The sequence below is a fragment of the Bacillus rossius genome, chromosome 16, assembly GCF_032445375.1.
Source record: "Bacillus rossius redtenbacheri isolate Brsri chromosome 16, Brsri_v3, whole genome shotgun sequence".
In the NCBI taxonomy this organism is placed as follows: domain Eukaryota; kingdom Metazoa; phylum Arthropoda; class Insecta; order Phasmatodea; family Bacillidae; genus Bacillus; species Bacillus rossius.
In genome coordinates, this window is record NC_086343.1 from 34,073,236 (window position 1) to 34,092,870 (window position 19,635).

At 44.8% G+C, this 19,635-nt stretch overlaps 1 protein-coding gene across 6 annotated transcripts in view; it reads right to left on the bottom strand.

Moving 5' to 3' along the window:
• Positions 1-19,635, bottom strand: part of LOC134540264 (coiled-coil domain-containing protein 88B-like) — a 91,711-nt gene that overhangs the window by 23,725 nt on the left and 48,351 nt on the right. For all 6 annotated transcript variants that reach the window (XM_063382921.1, XM_063382920.1, XM_063382918.1 and 3 more), the window contains 4 exons: positions 17,708-17,828; positions 16,852-17,400; positions 14,663-14,989; positions 2,505-2,729 (listed from right to left, as the gene is read on the bottom strand). In XM_063382921.1, the coding sequence (XP_063238991.1) occupies positions 2,505-2,729; positions 14,663-14,989; positions 16,852-17,400; positions 17,708-17,828 (1,222 nt within the window). The remainder of the gene's footprint in view (positions 1-2,504; positions 2,730-14,662; positions 14,990-16,851; positions 17,401-17,707; positions 17,829-19,635) is intronic.

A 19,635-nucleotide genomic window follows, 5' to 3' on the forward strand; every position in this document is an offset into this window, starting at 1 on the left:
AGTCTCACCGGGTCCACGTGCCGCACCACGTGGTGGCGCCCACTAACCTTCCACCTTAAAGCCGACCGATCGACCCCCCGCTAACAACAAGTGTCGCCACAACGAGTGGCCCGACAACACCCTAAAGTCCCTAAAATCATTTTTAAAATTTTTTCCCCCAGCAGTTTTAGCAATTCTCAAAGTATTTATGCAGATATAGGCCGCGTGCGGATACAGGCCGCACCCTAAATTTTTGATTAAAGTCTTAGAACAAATTAATATCTCAAAAAGAGGCCGCACTGAAATGCTGATGAGCGGCAATCACGAAGTACGTACCTATTCACAGAGCGATCGTGGCAACTGCGCGCCATCGATAAGAGCGTGCTGGCAACAGCGGAGTTTGACCTTGTCTGCATCCTGTGTATAGTTTATCCTCCTCCCCCTCCCCCCCCCCCGCCACGCCTCCATGGCTTTGGTAGCCATACACAGGCAGCGGACTTTGTTGACCTTGTAGTTCCCCCCCCCCGGCCTCCCCCCTTGCATTCTTTCAGTTCCGTTATCTGTGTCGCCCACTTCTCAGACGCTGGCAACAACATTCGCCTAGCACTCAGTAGCGCACTGTGCACGGCACTTGTAAACAAAGCGGACTTGCAGGTCTGCTTCTATAGCTTATTTACTTTACTTCCAAGTAAGTTTATAACGTTTAATGGTTTCTTTTATAAACTCACAGTAGTAATGCATCTCTAGTCAAAATATTTGCATAAAAAAAAACACACGCAAATAATGACGTCTACGTGTAAACTCCCGGACCTACTTTATTTTCAGCTCCAAACTTTGTTAAAAAAAAGGTGGGGTATTTACAATTGTAAATACTACTTCACCTAATGTTCAAGAAAACTATTTTGTGAGCGGCAGTTGCCAGCCCGCTGCTATGGTGCATCATGAGAGGTTAGGGACGATCGGCAGCGGCCCATTCTTTGTTTACATTGTAGGTGAGTCGTGTCTTTATTTTTTATTACATGTAAGTACTTATTTGTTTATACTTTAGACTTTCATGCATTGAAAATTAGTTTAATCAATTGTATATTGACAAATTTAAAAAATTTTTTGGGAAAAATGTTTTTTTAATTTTTATCTCACTAATAGGCCGCACCCTAATTTTTGGGATCATAATTTTGGAAAAAAGGTGCGGCCTATATCTGCATAAATACGGTAATCAACCAATGGAAATGGCAAGTTTCAACTGTTTGTCCTGGGCATGACATTAAACTACCTCTCCGAGGCTTTTTCCTTCTTGTTGCATTTAATTTTGGACCTGGAGTCTTTCCTTTTTGAATTGTATAGTGTATTTTTTTTTTTGTTTTGCGGTTTCTTGTTTCTCTCTGAAGCTGTCAATTGGCTAAGGTACCTTGTCTGTGTTATAAATATTTTGTGAGGTGACAAATTTTCTTTGTGTTTTGGGTGCAGTTACTAGATGAAAAATTATGGTGATTGGTTCAACATTCTAAAATAAATTGGGGAAGTGCCGTGCGAATAAAGATTGGTTGTCCTTGTCACAGAAAGATTCATTTGGACATAAAATCGAGACATGGGCCAAAACTACATATAAGTGATACTGAAGTGTTGTGTGTTGTTTGTGACTGTAAAATAAATGTTTCCAAAGGTTTTGAAAAGATCAGCCAACACGTAGCCTCAATAAAACATTCAAAAAATTGTGAAATGAAACTTGGACCCTTTCAGTTAAAACTAACATTGCAAGGTCATAGAGAGTGTTCAAGTACTTCAACATCAGGACAAGGTTACAGAGTATGTTCAATTGCTTCAACATCAGGACTTAGTTCATCAGAGAAGGCAGCACGAAGCAGTGAAGAATATCATGATACGGGCAAGTCTACAGTTAGAACGCTGAAGATGATAAGTGAGAGAAGGATGCTTCCATTTCTGCAGAACTCATTCTGGCAATGAAATGGGTTATTACGCATTACTCTTACGCGCCATGCTCCGATTTTAAAGAAATATTCAAAGCTATGTTTCCTCAATTAGATCTTACCAACTTTACTTTTTCTGCTGCTAAAGTTGCATACCTTGTATCAGATGCACTTGGGCCCTATTTTTGAAATAAATTGGTTGAAGATGTAAGAAATTGATGCGTGTCTGTCCAGGAGGAGGGAAGTAGGGAGGGAACTCACCGCGGGCGGCAGCGGGAGGACTGTGTCAGCACCGAGGGCCAGCTGGAACCAGCAGTGCAGGGTGGCGACGAGCACGCTTGTCAGGGAGGAGGGAAGTAGGGAGGGAACTCACCGCGGGCGGCAGCGGGAGGACTGTGTCAGCGCCGAGGGCCAGCTGGAACCAGCAGTGCAGGGTGGCGACGAGCACGCTTGTCAGGGAGGAGGGAAGTAGGGAGGGAACTCACCGCGGGCGGCAGCGGGAGGACTGTGTCAGCGCCGAGGGCCAGCTGGAACCAGCAGTGCAGGGTGGCGACGAGCATGCTTGTCAGGGAGGAGGGAAGTAGGGAGGGAACTTACCGCGGGCGGCAGCGGGAGGACTGTGTCAGCGCCGAGGGCCAGCTGGTACCAGCAGTGCAGGGTGGCGACGAGCGCCCGACCCTCGTCGGGGGCCAGCAGTGGTACGCTGGTGTGCAGGCGGTTGCGTGGGAACTGCAGCAGCTCTGAGAAGCGTAGCGCTCCCCGCGCCTCCAGCCGGCTGTTCCCCGCCTCGTCCAAGCCGTGCAGCTCCAGTGTGCACTCCTCCTAGCACACACACATGCTCACAACACGTCACGGCTGTACTCCCGGCATCCCAGGGAGGTTCATCACTAGCCAATCAGCTCTGAGATACTGCGACATCACACTGTATTTTATTTATATATTGTTAATGTTCATTTGTCGTAGAGGTAGAAAAACAAATTTTATTTACATTCTCAAAGCGATAAGATGGTTGATGAGAATAGATTTTTTAGGCGTCCTGAAAAAATTACATAATATTTTTTACTCTATACAGTAGAAACCTGTCACAATGTTCCTGCCTATAATATTTCTTGCTTATAACATCTCAGTATTTTCCAAGTCCCAACATTTTCCCCATAAGAACAATGCATTTCAGCTCATAATATTTGTTAACAAAATTTAAAGAAATGGACAAACAAAAATGTCAAATGTGTCTGTTGGCACCTTTGTCTAGGAAAACAAAACAACAATCCATGGTTCTACGATATTTTAGTTTGCCAACCGTTCCGTAATTGTACAAAACACAAATCTTTTTATATTGCTTATATTTCATTTATTTTATTTGTAGATAGTAATATAAATAAACACATTTTTAAATGCCGAAGGAATTATATATAAGCATTTACAATCTTAACTTTATTGTTGTGAATTGTGTGACAATTTTACAGAAATATGGCAGTATGACTGTAAAGACAAAGAAAATAGAAGTTGGAAGCACCATGGCGTTGAAGGAAAATTGTTGGCTTGGTTTAAGGAAATCCCGGCATCAAGTGTACCCATCCCTGGTTTTAATATGACATTTGTTTACATACTAGTTTGACGAGTCCACTGGTAAAAATTTCAAACTGCGACGAGTGATAAATTGATACTTCCTGCTTATAACGTGTTTCCCTTTTGACCCATTGAAAAACATTATGACAGGGTTCTACTGTACAATAAAAGCCCTTTAAATTAGCCCATTCGGGACCACAGACATGCCGGATTCACAAATTTGCTGGATTATTAACATCAATTAAATACTAAAAGGGAAGAATTTTCAAAATGGGCTCAGCACTCTAGAAGTGCCAGTTACTGTTTTACCCCACTCATATCTGTAAAAAAAATTTTTAAACTTTTTTTTTGAAAAATTTTAATTTTCTTCTGAAAGAAATATAGAAAATTCCAGCTTTCACCATCTACCGGCCGAGTTCTCCTTCCACTTTATTTATTTTTATATTTGACATTTATTTATCAAAATTTATTGCAAAAAATAATTACAATATATTATTAACTGAAGATACACAGTGTTGCCAACTAACTTTAATTGGACTTACTACTATTCTAACAGGTCAAATGTCTGAAGTTTGAAAATCATGTCTGATAAGATGTTTTTTAAGTAATGGTATAGTAGTAACTATTACAGTATTAATGAATAATCTTGCAAGAGGTAAATGCATTACCAAACAACAGGGTTCAAATTAACTTTTAATATTCCTGGTACAAAATTTAGTGTAAAATTGGCGGAACTCTCTTACGGAATATATCTATATGTATATATGTGTGCGTGTGTGTATGTATATATATGTGTATACAATATTATATATATATATAAAAAAAATTCTGATATCAACGAGAAGTTCTAATGTTTACTTAATGTTAGACAAATTTACATGAGAAGTGTATTAAAAAAAAATGTTATAATATTTATTTACATTATCAAAGCGATAAGATGAAAGACCAGAGTAGATTTTCAGACAATGTACATATACTGAACAAGGACTTACCGTGTTTTATCACATAATCATCGTTCATTGTACAATTTATACTGAAATCAAGTTTGGAAAGTAAGGGTGCAACTTTTATGAGAAAATTTTTTTTTTGTTAGGTAAAGTTATTCATAAAAACAAAACCCATTCATTGGAAGTACCTTTATTTAAAAAGTAGAGTATACAAAAGCATGCCAAACAATTTAAATTAATAAGTCATGCAACAAAAACCATTCTTCAACTTTATATAGAAAAACATTATCTAAGATACGAATGCGAGCCTGAACTAACGCATAACTATCGTCACAGAACACTGAGGATGTTGTTGATCCTCTCCTCTCTCACCGAGCCCTCTTGAGAGAGAGCCAGCAGCGGTGGAGGAGGTTGAACTGCTGGTCTGGCCCCACGTTGGGCGCCAACTTGACGTGATGATTCGTCTCCTCTCCTTCTCCTCTTCGCACCGAGCCCTCTTGACAGAGAGCCAGCAGGGGTGGAGGAGGTCGAGCTGATCTGGCCTGGCCCCACGTTGGGCGCCAGCTTGGTGACGTGATGTCCTCTCTTGACAGAGAGCCATCAGGGGTGGAGGAGGTCGAACTGCTGGTCTGGCCCCCGTTGGGCGCCAACTTGTAGTCCTCTCCTCTCGCACCGAGCCCTCTTGGGTGAGAGCCAGGTATCGGGTGGAGGAGGAGGTCGAGCTGCTGGTCGGGCCCCACGTTGGGCGCCAACTTGTAGTCCTCTCTCCTCTCGCACCGAGCCCTCTTGACAGAGAGCCAGCAGAGGTGGAGGAGGTCGTCGAGCTGCTGGTCTTGCGGCAGGATTCGCAGTCGGCTGGTGAAGGCGATTAGCTAGTGGGGTGAGGGATGGGGCTAAACCATTAATTGAAAATGTCGGTATTTTACACGGAACTTTTATTGACATGAATGTCCAAACAGTTCAAATTGTCGCCTGCATCAGCTTTTACAACATACACTGAATTGAAACACTGTACACCCTATCGTCAAGAAAGGAGGGGGGAGGGGGAAGGGAGACAAATTCCCTAGGCCGAGCTAGGTCCTCGGATGGCCTAACTCGCGAAGGAGGGGTGCGAGCAGCAGAAAACTGATAGCCAGTCGTTCTGCTGCTCCCCCTATGATCGTCCTATGACCAGTGGGCGGAATCCAGCCTCACTGGCCGTCGGGCCGATCAACTGACTTCAGGTGGATGACCTCGCCTTTATATAGGGAGAAATGCGCGGGAACGAAGAAAAAGAAGAGAGGGGCGAACTAACTCCTCTTTGGAAGGGATGAGATGCGCGCGCATTAATCTCGCCGAAATTTCCCTGCCCTGGTGGTGGAAGTATAAACTAGATATTAATAATTAAAAAGAAAAGATAAACTTGACATAAATAATTATATGTTCCTACATTAATATTCAATCCTATGTATTAAAAAGTATTTAAACTTGCTTTCACAACTTAATTAGTTAAATTTATACTATTATAAAATATAAATACAGTTGGTAGATCGCCGTTCACAAGATGGCGTCACAATGTACATGTTTAGCTGTGGCAAGAGAAAAATATACATTGTTTACATAACTCGTCCATATTTACTATTATATTCTGAAGTGCATTAATATGTGTGGTTATAGCGACGTGAAAAATAAAGGGCGAAGATGGTTGGTTGTTTTAATGAATTATTCTATTGTTCGTTGCTTTGTTTATAACCTACGACGTCGCACAGATTCATCGCCACATATTACGTGGGTAGGCCTATTGCCGAAATACATTTTTCCCTGAATTGCTTCTGAACTTATTAAAACTCGTTTTTGGGTTTAATTATAACGTAAAGTAACGTGATATTTAATATAGGAAGGGCGGGCACGCGTCAATTTCCCCCCTAGTGGCGAGCGTTACTTTACGGGAGAAGAAGCTAGGACATCTTGGAGGAACACTTCACACATAGATAACTGTCATTCTCTGTAATGTACGAGTCTCTGGGTTATCACTTCGGATATGGCTTCTTCAGCTTTCTGGAAGTCCTGATTGGGGACAGCTGCCGGTGGTCTCCTGGGAACGCCTATTGGGACAGCTGCCGGTGGTCTCCTGGGAACGCCTATTGGGACTGCTGCCGGTGGTTGTAGGATTCGGCCATTGGTAAGGCCGTTTGTTTGGTGGCCGCCAAACTGTCTCTCGGTACCGTCCTGGTAAGTCCTTGGGGTCTCCTTTGCAGCTCCGCCATGGCATCTGGCGACGTTGTGGAGGCTGGTAGAGGCCTAGTTGGGGTTTGACTGGCCTCTGCTGTATGAGCTCCGTTGGTTTTGGGTGCTGACCTGTGTTGAATTGCTCGGAGTTCAGGGGCTGCCTTGAGGTACACGGTTGCTCTGGAGCGGTTGGTTGTCTTTTCCCTGGAAGATGTTCTGGATCCTTGCCCTTGGAGTGGTTGGTCCAGCCCTGGTTACCCTGGAACTGGGTTGGTTGAAACTCCCTTGGAGTGGTTAGGAGCGGGATTCTGTTCGGGGTCTCCTGTGCTTTCCATGGGTTCGTGGTTGGCATTGCACCTTCTGGCTGGAAAGCCATGGGAGGATAAGTTCCCTTGGTTACAGAGGGCAAGATGATGGGTTGATTACTTGCTTTTCCCGTGGTGACTTGCCGGTTTCTATTGTCAGCTACTGAGCTCGGACAACCTTCATCTTCCTGATTTTCCATTGCTGGGGTGAGGATGCCTCTTCTTCTTACTTGTGTGGGAGGAGGACTGGGAGCTTCTCTCGGTATAGTAGTTGATGGTGCTGGCTTGAGCTGGTCACGAGATATTTTCCGTATTTTCCCATGTGGGTCCTCTATCCAGTAGACATTTCCTTGTCGCTGGAGGACTTGGTAGGGTCCTTCCCACTTTGGTGCGAATCCGGTGCAGAAGTGGTTAGGTTTATTGCTGAGTGGATGGGTCTTGGCTAGTACCATTTGTCCTTCAGCAATCTGGTGGATGGGCGGATTCTTCGGTGTAGGATACTTGCGGGCTAGGTACCCTAGTTGAGCCTTTCGGGCGGCATCTACTCTGGTGGCAGCTCGTAGACGGATCTCTTCGGCTGAAGGGCGGTATGTGGGGTTGGAACTCAATTTCCAATCTCCGGGTCTCTGGATCTGTCGTCCCAAGTTCAATTCGCTGGGGCTGGTTCCGATTGCTTCATTGTGTCTACGCCGCAGTGTGAAGAGGATTTCTCCCAGGTAGCGATCCCAGTGGCGATGATTGCCCGCGGTACGCAACCTGAGCCCTTTCTTCAGTTCCTGATTACGGCGCTCAGTAGGGTTTGCCTGGGGATGGTAAACTGGAGTGGCCCAGGTTTCTATTTCCCATTTGGCGCAAGTGTTGGCCCATAGTTTGCTAGTGAATTGCACCCCATTGTCCGTAAGTATGCTTTTGGGGTATCCCCATCGAGGGAACACTTCATCTTGGAGTTTCTTTAAGATAGAAGATGAATCAGCTTTAGCGAGGGGAAAGGCTTCGACCCATCGTGAGAAAAGGTCTGTGACGACGAGAAGGAAGCACTTACCAGTCGTGCTTCTGGGGTAAGGTCCCATCAGGTCTAGGGCTAATTGGTTCCATGGTGTTGTTGGGTGCCTCGGTGTTCCTGTAGGGTGTTGTGTAGCACTTGCTTTGGTTGCTGCACACATGTGGCATTGGCGGACATGTTCTCGTATGTCCCGGTTCATTCCTCTCCAGGAGTATCTTCTCTGGATTTCTCGAATTGTTTCGTGGGTGCCAGGGTGTCTTGCCAATGGGTGATCATGGAAGTGTTGGCAGATGGATACTCGTAGGGATCGTGGTACCCATATTTTCCATTCGGTGTTTTGGTTGGGGTGGTACCATATTATCCCTTGGTCCTCTTTCCAGGTGGATGGGCAAGTTTCTATTAATTGATGAACCTCGGGGTCCTTCTGTTGCTCAGCCATTAGTCTCTCCAAACTATTATCATGCTTGATAATTTGGAGATGGTGCTGAGGTGGTCGGCGCAGTGGTGAAGGTGATGGAGGCAAAGTCTCCTCCCAATTGTGCAGTGGGACTGTCTCATATTTATGAGCGGGTTGTCGGGACAGTGCATCGGGTAGATCATTTTCTCGTCCCGGACAATGCTCTATAGTGAATTGGAACTCTTGCAGTAGTAGCGCCCATCGGGACAGTTTGGTTTTCTTGTCCTTGGCAGAGTTTAACCAGGTAAGGGCTTGGTTGTCTGTCCTCAGTACAAAAGGGCGGTCTTCCAAGTAGTACCTGTATTTGCGTACAGCCCAAACAATTCCCAAGCATTCTTGTTCATAGATGTTATATTTCTGTTCAGCTTTGGTCATCAAGGTACTGGAGTAACTGATGATTCTTTTTTGTTTCTGGGGTCCTTCTTGGTAAAGGACTGCTCCAAGTCCCCTCTGGCTGGCATCTGTTTGAAGTATTAGAGGTGTTTCCGGTGTTGGCCGGTGTAGCTGGGTTGGTTGCTTGAACTTTTATTTCAGCTGCTGGAATGCCTCCTGGTGTTGGGGCGTCCACTTCCAGCGCTGGTTTTTGGAGAGCAGGGTGCTCAGAGTTCCCATGTTGGGAGCTACATTGGGGATGTATTCCCTCAACCAGTTGCATAGGCCTAGGAAGCGTCGAAGCTGCTTCCGGTTTCCAGGTACGGGTGCTTCTTGAATTGCCTGGATTTGTTCTGGTCGTGCTTGATTTCCCTGAGGTGTGATAAGGTGTCCCAGGTACTCGATAGTTTCTTGCCCAAAGCGACATTTCGGTAAGCGGGCGGTAAGTCTATGGATTGCCAGGCGTTCCAGTACCAGATGTAGGTGCCTTTGGTGTTCTTCCCAATCGCGAGAGTATATGATGATATCATCGAGGTAGGCTATGCAGAATTTACCTATGTATCCAGCAAGGATAGTGGTGTTCATCATTCTTTGGTAGGTTGCCGGTGCATTTTTCAACCCAAAGGGCATGACACGAAATTGCAACTGTTCTCCGTCAGGCGTGGTGAAGGCGGTGAGGTGCCTGGCGTCTTCATGAACTGGAATCTGCCAGTAACCGCTTTGCATGTCGAGGGTAGAGAAGATTTTTGCTTGTCCCAGATCTTTAAGGGTATGCTGGACATGAATGGTTGGAGGTGCGACCATCTGGGTAATTTTATTGAGGCGAGAGTAGTCTACACAAAATCGCAGTTCCCCACCTTTCTTAGGAACCAGCACGATTCGAGAGTTGTAGGCAGAGTTGGTGGGTTCTATTATTCCTTGCCTCTTCATCTCCTCGACTTGCTCTCGTATGATTTGCTGTTTCTGTACCGATGGTAGGTTTGGCCGATCATAAACTGGTGTTGGGCTGTTGAGGTGAATCTGATGTTCTGTTGAGGTTGTTTGCTGGAGCCGCTCTCTGACTTTGAATACCTTAATGTGAGTGTTGATGAGACTCAAGAGTTGAGGTACTTGGTCTGGTTTTAACTGGTGTGTTACTTCGCCTTCTGCCAGGGGTTGGAGGGGTGCTGGGTCTTGCGGTGTTTCCCAGTTGATGGCATATCTCTTTGTGTTCCCAAGGTAGATTCTCCTTTCAAGATAGTCCAGGATGCAATGTTGTTCCAGTAGCCAGGGTTGTCCTAGGATGATGGGTTCTTCAAGGTCTCTGGCTAGGAAGAATTTCACTTCATTGGTCCCAGCTGCTGTGGTTAGTGGTATCTGGACGACTCCTTGGATTGGTAGATATGTGCCTTTTCGTGCTAGGCCTACCCGTCCTTGTGGTGGTGAGTAGATCTGCTGAATATCAGGTGGTAGCAAAGTTGGGTTGATAAAATTTGCTGTCGCAGCTGTATCCAATGTGGCCATAGCTTCGTGGGTTCCTACTTGAACTAATATTCGTGGTGGATAGTAGGCTAGGTTTTCTACCTGTTCTTCCTTTAAACTGAGGGCCTGAGGTTTTGTGCCGGGGGTGGCGGCCCGTTGAACTTCCCGGCGCTCCTGTTTCCCTGTAGTTTAGCAAACTCGGTGGTTTCTGGTCGCTGCCATTGTTGTGGCGCTGTCTTGGCGTTGATTCTCTGGTGATAAATAGGGCAGTCTCGATGTAGGTGGCGTTTGGGGCAGTACCAGCATTGGGGTAGTTCCGTTTTATTGGGTGGGATTGCTGGCTTGGATTCCCTGGATTTGCCTTCTGTATAACAGGGTCCTCGATTGCCATGGTTGCGATGGGTCGCCTTGTGATCGTTTTCGATCTCCTTAGCTCTCTCGATGAGCTCCTCTAGGTTCTGTGCCTTGGGTATCCGAAGGAATGATCGTATTGGGGCATCCATAAGTCCTAGGATAGTGCTGATACAGGCTTCTTCCGTCCCATGTGGAAACACTCTTTTGTATATTTGAGCCTTCCTTCTGATGAATGTTTCGACATCTATGTCTGGGGTCTGGCGGATACTGTATAGGTCCTGGGTAAGCTGGGTTACCACATCAGGTCCAGAGAACTGCCTCTGAAGTCGTGTCCTGAATTGCTGCCAGGTAGTGATGAATTCTCCATACTTGTCCCACCATTGGCTGGCTGGTCCATGGAGTTGTCGCCGAGCTTTCTGTGTCCAGTGTCCTGGTGGTAAGTGATTTGCTTGAAATTCGTTCTCACATTCGGTCAGGAATATTTGTGGATCTTCATGTGGTTTCCCGTGAAACTCTGGAAGTGCGAGATGTTCAGGTCCACCCCATTGTGCCCGTGATGGTTCTGGGGGTCTGTGATCCTGGCGAGAGACTGCGTGGACCATTCGGCATGGAGGGCAGCGATAGGTCATACCTTCCAGGCTGTGGATGGTGTCTGGCCATCCCAAACATAAGTTGTGGAACAGCCGTTGGCAGTAGTCACACTGAATTCGGTAGCGGCCTTGCCCAGGGCATTGGTCCAGGCTGCAGCAGGATTGTCTCTGCTGGCATGCGGGGCATCGATACTCCAGTCCGGCGTGATCTCGGGGCTCATCTGGCCATCCCAGACAAGAGTGATGGAACAGGAGTCCACAGTGAGCACAGCTGATCTGGTGGATTCCGGTGCCAGGGCAGTCTTCTACAGCGCAGAGTCGATGAGCTGCGTCTGCCGTCGTTGGGTATGTACAGGTAGGTGAGTTGTTGGGCGCCAGGAGGGGAGGCTGTTCCCCTCCGCTGTCTGGGTCTGCTTCTCGAGGATCCATGGTGGTAGGAAGGTCAGGAGCACTTGACTGCTTGCTGCTGTTCCCGGTGTGGGCCATGGTGGTTGCTGACTAGTCCGTCTGGTAGAGCTTCCAATGGGTCTTCACGGGTATTATAGAACAATCAACGGGCCCCGCGTTGGGCGCCAACTTTATTGTTGAGGATGTTGTTGATCCTCTCCTCTCTCACCGAGCCCTCTTGAGAGAGAGCCAGCAGCGGTGGAGGAGGTTGAACTGCTGGTCTGGCCCCACGTTGGGCGCCAACTTGACGTGATGATCCGTCTCCTCTCCTTCTCCTCTTCGCACCGAGCCCTCTTGACAGAGAGCCAGCAGGGGTGGAGGAGGTCGAGCTGATCTGGCCTGGCCCCACGTTGGGCGCCAGCTTGGTGACGTGATGTCCTCTCTTGACAGAGAGCCATCAGGGGTGGAGGAGGTCGAACTGCTGGTCTGGCCCCCGTTGGGCGCCAACTTGTAGTCCTCTCCTCTCGCACCGAGCCCTCTTGGGTGAGAGCCAGGTATCGGGTGGAGGAGGAGGTCGAGCTGCTGGTCGGGCCCCACGTTGGGCGCCAACTTGTAGTCCTCTCTCCTCTCGCACCGAGCCCTCTTGACAGAGAGCCAGCAGAGGTGGAGGAGGTCGTCGAGCTGCTGGTCTTGCGGCAGGATTCGCAGTCGGCTGGTGAAGGCGATTAGCTAGTGGGGTGAGGGATGGGGCTAAACCATTAATTGAAAATGTCGGTATTTTACACGGAACTTTTATTGACATGAATGTCCAAACAGTTCAAATTGTTGCCTGCATCGGCTTTTACAACATACACAGAATTTATACACTGTACACCCTATCGTCAAGAAAGGAGGGGGGAGGGGGAAGGGAGACAAATTCCCTAGGCCGAGATAGGTCCTCGGATGGCCTAACTCGCGAAGGAGGGGTGCGAGCAGCAGAAAACGGATAGCCAGTAGTCCTGCTGCTCCCCCTAAGATCGTCCTATGGTCAGTGGGCGGAATCCAGCCTCACTGGCCGTCGGGCCGATCAACTGACTTCAGGTGGATGACCTCGCCTTTATATAGGGAGAAATGCGCGGGAACGAAGAAAAAGAAGGGAGGGGCGAACTAACTCCTCTTTGGAAGGGATGAGATGCGCGCGCATGAATCTCGCCGAAATTTCCCTGCCCTGGTGGTGGAAGTATAAACTAGATATTAATAATTAAAAAGAAAAGATAAACTTGACATAAATAATTATATGTTCCTACATTAATATTCAATCCTATGTATTAAAAAGTATTTAAACTTGCTTTCACAACTTAATTAGTTAAATTTATACTATTATAAAATATAAATACAGTTGGTAGATCGCCGTTCACAAGATGGCGTCACAATGTACATGTTTAGCTGTGGCAAGAGAAAAATATACATTGTTTACATAACTCGTCCATATTTACTATTATATTCTGAAGTGCATTAATATGTGTGGTTATAGCGACGTGAAAAATAAAGGGCGAAGATGGTTGGTTGTTTTAATGAATTATTCTATTGTTCGTTGCTTTGTTTATAACCTACGACGTCGCACAGATTCATCGCCACATATTACGTGGGTAGGCCTATTGCCGAAATACATTTTTCCCTGAATTGCTTCTGAACTTATTAAAACTCGTTTTTGGGTTTAATTATAACGTAAAGTAACGTGATATTTAATATAGGAAGGGCGGGCACGCGTCAACACACTTACCATGAAAGAGTGCAGGCCATCAAATGTAGTTAACTCAGCACTTGACAGAGAGCGTGCATTGCATGCAATCGGCGAGATATCGATATTCGACTACGTGTGCGAGCTCTATATGGGAAGCAACATAACCAAAAATGAATGATGCCAACTAGCGCTGGCTACATTTTTATAAGCAGTACACCGCGGTGATGCAGATGAACAGATATAGATTATATTGTTTAAAAACGTCTGTAAAAGAAAATTTACACTCCGACAACTTTGTATTTCCATTAATTAAATAAGTAAATGGTATTGTCTGAATAAATATTAGATCTACTTTAAAATACATCGTTTAATACGGAAAAACTACCTACACAAAATGCTCGGAATCTAAAAGCGAGACCAAAAATATCATGCGATGTTTACGTGAGAGGTTTTTTTTATCCAATTTTTGACGCCCTACAATATGGGTGCGACAATTATGCGCGTGCGACGAGTATGCAATAAAACAGGGTAATACACTACATGTATAATAAAAATGTCTTTGTAGGACCACATACGTGCCAAATTAGCAATTTTTTTTTGTGTTAATAAAGTCAACATGGTTTTAATGTAAATACTAAAGACAAATTGTGTGTGCGTGGAGTCAACGCATGACAGAAGTGAAATTTCTTACTTTTTAGGTGTAGATAGAGATAAATTATTTTCATTTTCAATCAAACTATCCACATAAAAATGAATGATAATTGTAAACTCAATCGCACAGATCAATATTTCATTTCCATGGAATAAATAAATTGTAGATTCTTTAAATGTAATAAAAGTAAAATGGCAGCGTCAATCATCAGCCGTTATGAAAACTGAAGAGTAACCAAAACCCTAACAGTGTTACGAGAATTCTGTAGCAGCATCACTACTGCGTCATTTCTACCTCTCCCCTGCCGTCTCCCCTTTCCGCCGTTTGAACTAACATATAGCATGCTCGAGTACATACATACCTACCCTTCTTTTGTCGTTTTTCCATTCGACCGCTAGCGCATGCGTTGGAGTGGCGTCGCCGCTGACGCACTCTCCTGCTCTACCGGTTCCACCACAACGTACCTAACTATTCCCCTCGCGCGATTGGAATTTTCGTAACGCTCGTAAATTGTTGTCTCTTCAGTAAATAAGTTTCACTTCCAAGTTAACACACAAAACAATATTATTACAGAAATATACCTGCGAAATGTAAAAAAAAATGACAGTGAAGATAAACTCTAAGGAACTAGAAGCACTGGGAGTGCAGTAATGCAACCTGGCCAGAATCCACCAGTGGCTCGATTAGCGCCAGATATAAGGATTTGCCCAGCCTCAGAAGCACTCACGTGGCGGAGGTAGTCGAGGAAGGAACGGCCCACGTCCACCTGGTACACGGCCGAGTAGTCGTAGTCGACGGAGGGGCGGGCGGGGCGGGGCGGGGTGCAGCGCGGCTCCTGGTCGCAGAACACCCACGACAGGAAGAGAGCCCGCCCCTCGCCCGCCTCCGCCGCCCCCGAGCACAGCTGCATCGTGCTGGCGTGCAGCTGGAAGAGGCCGCGCGGCACCGGAGGGAGGGCGGGGGCCGCCCGCTCGCCCAGCTGCCTGCGCAGCTCCGCCAGCTGCCGCGCGTGACCCGCCTCGGCCGGCGCCGCTCGCTGCCGCAGCCGTGCCACCTGCCGGCCAGCGCGACACGCTCGGCAACACTGCCTGTCACACTTCCTCTATCATCCTCCTCGGGGTACTCGTCTGACAATGGCCCTGACTTGAGGACCTTGCTACAGTTAAACGGTCTATAATCTGGAATGTTCAATTTTGCTGCAACATGAAAAGTCAATATAGTTTTAACAGGAATACAAAAAAAAAAAATGAATATACAATAACATGGTATGTATTTTTTTTAAAAAAAAGTAATGATTAACTGCTCTACGGCAAGGAAAAGTACCCAAATATTGTTTCCACAGTCAACAAATGCTCAAATCCATCTGACACTATCCAAAATCGAGCTGAACCTCATGGTGGATTTAAGACCTTTAAATGGAATTAAAATATGAACAGAAGCAAAAATATGCATTTGCTAGAGATAATAGCCATTGAAAGAATTATTGTTTCAAAGATCACACAAAAAGAATGCTCCTTGGAAGTTCGTATTGCCCAATGCAAGGCCTCTACAGCCAGGTTTTCTGTCTTCACAACCGCCCCACACCACAAACCTTTTAATACCCATTATCACCCAGTATAAACACTAAACAGTTAGCAAAGAATTGCAAAAAAAAATCATGTCACTCAGCAAAGGAAAGGTCTGCGAGTATTCACAAAATATTTTGATATTTGATTCAACATTTCAAATAAAATAATTTGTTTTCTGCAAAATAATACATATTAATCACTAACACATTATAACCAATGCAATCATATACATATATATTATTTTCTAGCCTGTTTTTCTGTCAGTCCCCGAAATCTTCCTTATTCCTTTATCAAATTCCATGATTTTCCCCTCATTTTAAAGCTTACCATGCCGGCTAATGACGAAAAATAGACCCACGTTCTAAAAATATACCGCTTCTCTTAAATTTGAGATTTAAAATCATCTAAGAAGAGGTCCTTTAATTGATGCGCCATTCTTTTGATAGATATTGTATCAGATGTGATAAATATTGAATCAGATATCCACTTGAAGCAACAGTGTTTACATATTTCTTTTTTAAATTGCACTTCCATCATAATAAACAGAACTTACGATAAAGAAATCTTAGAGGATCCTTCAACTTAACCAAAAAATTCCACCAAAAATCCACTCAACCAAAACTTCTGGCACGTCACACTTTTCTTATAAGTAAGTACTTTTGAAATTACTGTTGATATTTTGTATCACAAACATAACCTACAAACATAACCTCTCACATTTATTTCTCATAGCATCAGTTAGTATTGAATATACGTACTTACAACCAAAAAGTGAACGATGATCGATGTGTTCAATTACATGTCTTCTTTTGTACCAACAACTGTTTACTTTTTTCTAATCATTTTCAAAATATTATTTCTCCCAAATTTTTAAAGAATGGAATGCCACACAAAACGATTTGGTGCACACTGCTGAATTCCACACTGGTCGACTAGTTAACATAAATAATCTGCGATTACAAAAAAATTATTAAAAATAATATATTTTTATGTGTATAATCAGTTGAATCAACAAAACATTTGTCAAACTAATTTTTTTCCTGTTTTAAAATAATGCTTGCCAAGATTTTTTATTTATTTCCTTTTATTTTACGCTTTTCTATTATTTTTCATATTACTGTATTTTGATTTTGCATTAAAAATTTTCTTGGAATCCTAAGAAAGTGTGAAAAATAAAACGTTTCACTATTTTAAAATTCTATTTTTAAAAAACATTCAATATTTGTGATTGTTTGGAATTTTAATTTGAAATTAGATTCAAATTAAAAAATATAATTTGCAAAAGCCTACAGCAAGGGCCCTGAGCAAGTGTAGGGGAGAAACTGCGATGGCAAATCGCGGACAGTACCTCGTCCTCGAGAGAAAAGTTGATGCGACACTGCACCCTCAGCAAGTCCTGACACTTCTCCAGCTCTGCGATGGTCTCCAGGTGCTGCACCGCGGTGAACTTGTCGCTCGGTAGCGAGACGTATGCAGAGCTCATCACGTCCTGGGAGCCACGGGGCTTCTCGCACGCACTCTCGCTAGACACTTCACCCTGCGACTTGTCGAGGCAGGCGGGTCTCTCGTCCGTGTCGGTCGTCTCTCCCTGCGACTTGCAGGTAGTGCTCCCCGCGAAGATGCAGAGACTCTCGCTGGACACTTCCCCCGGGGACCTCTCGCAGAGGGACAGGTCGGCGTCGGTGGCTTCGCTCGGCAGCTCGTCCGAGACCCTCGCCCGGGCTCGGGACGCCCGCCACGCGACGGCCAGCCTGGACTGCTGCAGGGACGGCACTCGGGGCTGGGCGTCGCTCGAGGACACCTGCAGGCACTTGTCGAGGCGAGGCCCCTCCGGCTCCGTCATGCAGCCCACCGAGCGCGATGGCTGTGCTCTGCTCCAGTCCTCCCCCACGGCGACCTGCAGGCGTGGCATGAAGATGCCACATCCATCCAAACTGACACTCTGAATTCATCAGCAACAAAAGTGGTAAGGTGAGTTGGCTTTAATGTTCATTTCCACATTCTCGAAACCAAACTATGTAAAATATTTATGTACATAACTGAAAATGATTCCATCTTCTTGAACAGACTACCTTACTGCAACACCACACTACTGTTTTTATCACCGAACTGATGGTATGAAAATCAGGTAATCCTGGGGTGTTTTCAAAAGCTCAGCTCAAAGACGGCTGCCGGGCAGGCGAGGAGAGGGAGGCTCCACTCACGTCGGCAGCCAGGTGGGCCGGCTCCTGGCCCTGGCTCGGGTCGACGCTCCTCTCAGGCTCCGCTGCAGCGGGGGGCAGAGGCCTCTGCTCGCTGCCACCCTCCACCTGCTCCGCCCCCGGCCTGGAAACAACGCAGCTGTCCTCCGATCTCTCCGCGGGTACACACCGTCTGAGCCACCTGTCTTGGTGGCTAGCGACACTTGCTAACCATTCCTTGGTCTTCGAAACAGCACAGATCATCGTAGCTGACCCTCATGACGGTTCGGGTGGGCACAGAAATTTGAAGGCCAACTCAAAAGACTCCTTTGACCTTGGAAATTTGTAGAAAGAGTATATTGAATAACTGGACCAGCTCTGTATTGGTAGAGACAAGATTTTATGGTTTTAGGTCTATTTTGTTTTTAAAACAGGTTTCAGAATTGTTTTTATTTTTATGAATTCTATTTATTCATAATGGTAGCATATTTTTTACAAATATCATGATACCTAAAGATTTTATTATACTTATTTCATAAAAAAAAAAAATTCATTTAACTGATACATGATTAACTTTTAATTTAATAATTTGTAAGAAGCATGTCTAACTACTCGGAAAAAGTAAAATTAATCAGCATGTTGAAAGGTATTTTCAGTTTATGTGTTCCTATCTTATAGTCCTTGGTATTTCCTCGTAGGCAATAACCTTTCATATACCAATACTAATTCTGATCCTACAAATTCTACAGACTTCGTGTTAAAACTCATCTATCTATTTGTCCTAACCTCTCGAAAGCCCCTCGTTGGTCGTACAAAACTGAAGAGTCAGCTAGTGTAATTATTGAAATTCTTTGATGTAGTTAATAATTTCAGTTTCTCTAGCCTACCTCTCTCAGTTTTAAGAATTGTTTCTAGAAGTTTGTGTCTGAAGTCAAAATTACAGTGTGTCAAAAGTATGTTAAATACTAATCTCGTGACTAGACCTGTTAATGACGTGTTAACAATTCAAATGTAATATTTATATTTGCGTGTAAGGTTTTGTGCAGACGGTGACAATATACTTCGACAAGCACAATATCACACTTTATATAAATAACTTAACTAAAATAATTTATGTTAAAATACAGATGGAATTTGTTATCACTCTCGACTTTAAAGCATCTAACAATTCTCTCATTTGAGTAAGTTATCTTTAAGATAAAATGTTAATCATTTGTGTGTTATTTATTTTAAACTAGCTTCAGTCCGCAGAGCGTGGACTACTGGGTACGTAACTTGCAGTACCCGTCAAACAAAATAGCAACATGTTCTTTCAATATCAAGTTCCATCTATACTATCTAATATTATTTAGTTCGGGATCGCGATTCCGGAATTTAAATGATAAATCTAAAGATGAACAAGTACACGGTCTTTCTATACAAAGAATATGTTCGATGACATAAAAGATTCTAGTTCGGTGAAAATTGTTCGTCTTGTTTAAATCGTAACTCGTGAGGATACTTCTTTAATCAGCGAGTCTTCGGGTGATGGGGTAAGGGACCAAACCTTGCTGCAGGATACCCACGAGACGTGTAGGTGCTCGAAGAATCCTTGGTTCGCCTCAATCAGGACTGCGAACTCGGTGTTGCTCCTCCGGTCTCTAGCGGGTGGCAGGAATACGCGCCGTCACGACTCCATCCTTCGGGCTGCGGGCGGCAACTGGGCTGGACTGCACGACGGTCATCCTTCCCGGGCTCGAACTGCGACGTTTCATTCTTCGACTGAATTCTTCTTTCTTCAGGATGATCAACGGCATCTATTCTTCGTAGTTTCAAAGCAATTTATATTCATTGGACGATCTCTTGAATCTGGATATTCGTCGACTTCTCTTCTTAAATAATTGTTTGAATTCTTGACGTCTGAATCTTATCTTCATTGATTCAAATTAGTAGTTCCTTCGAAATTTCATTCA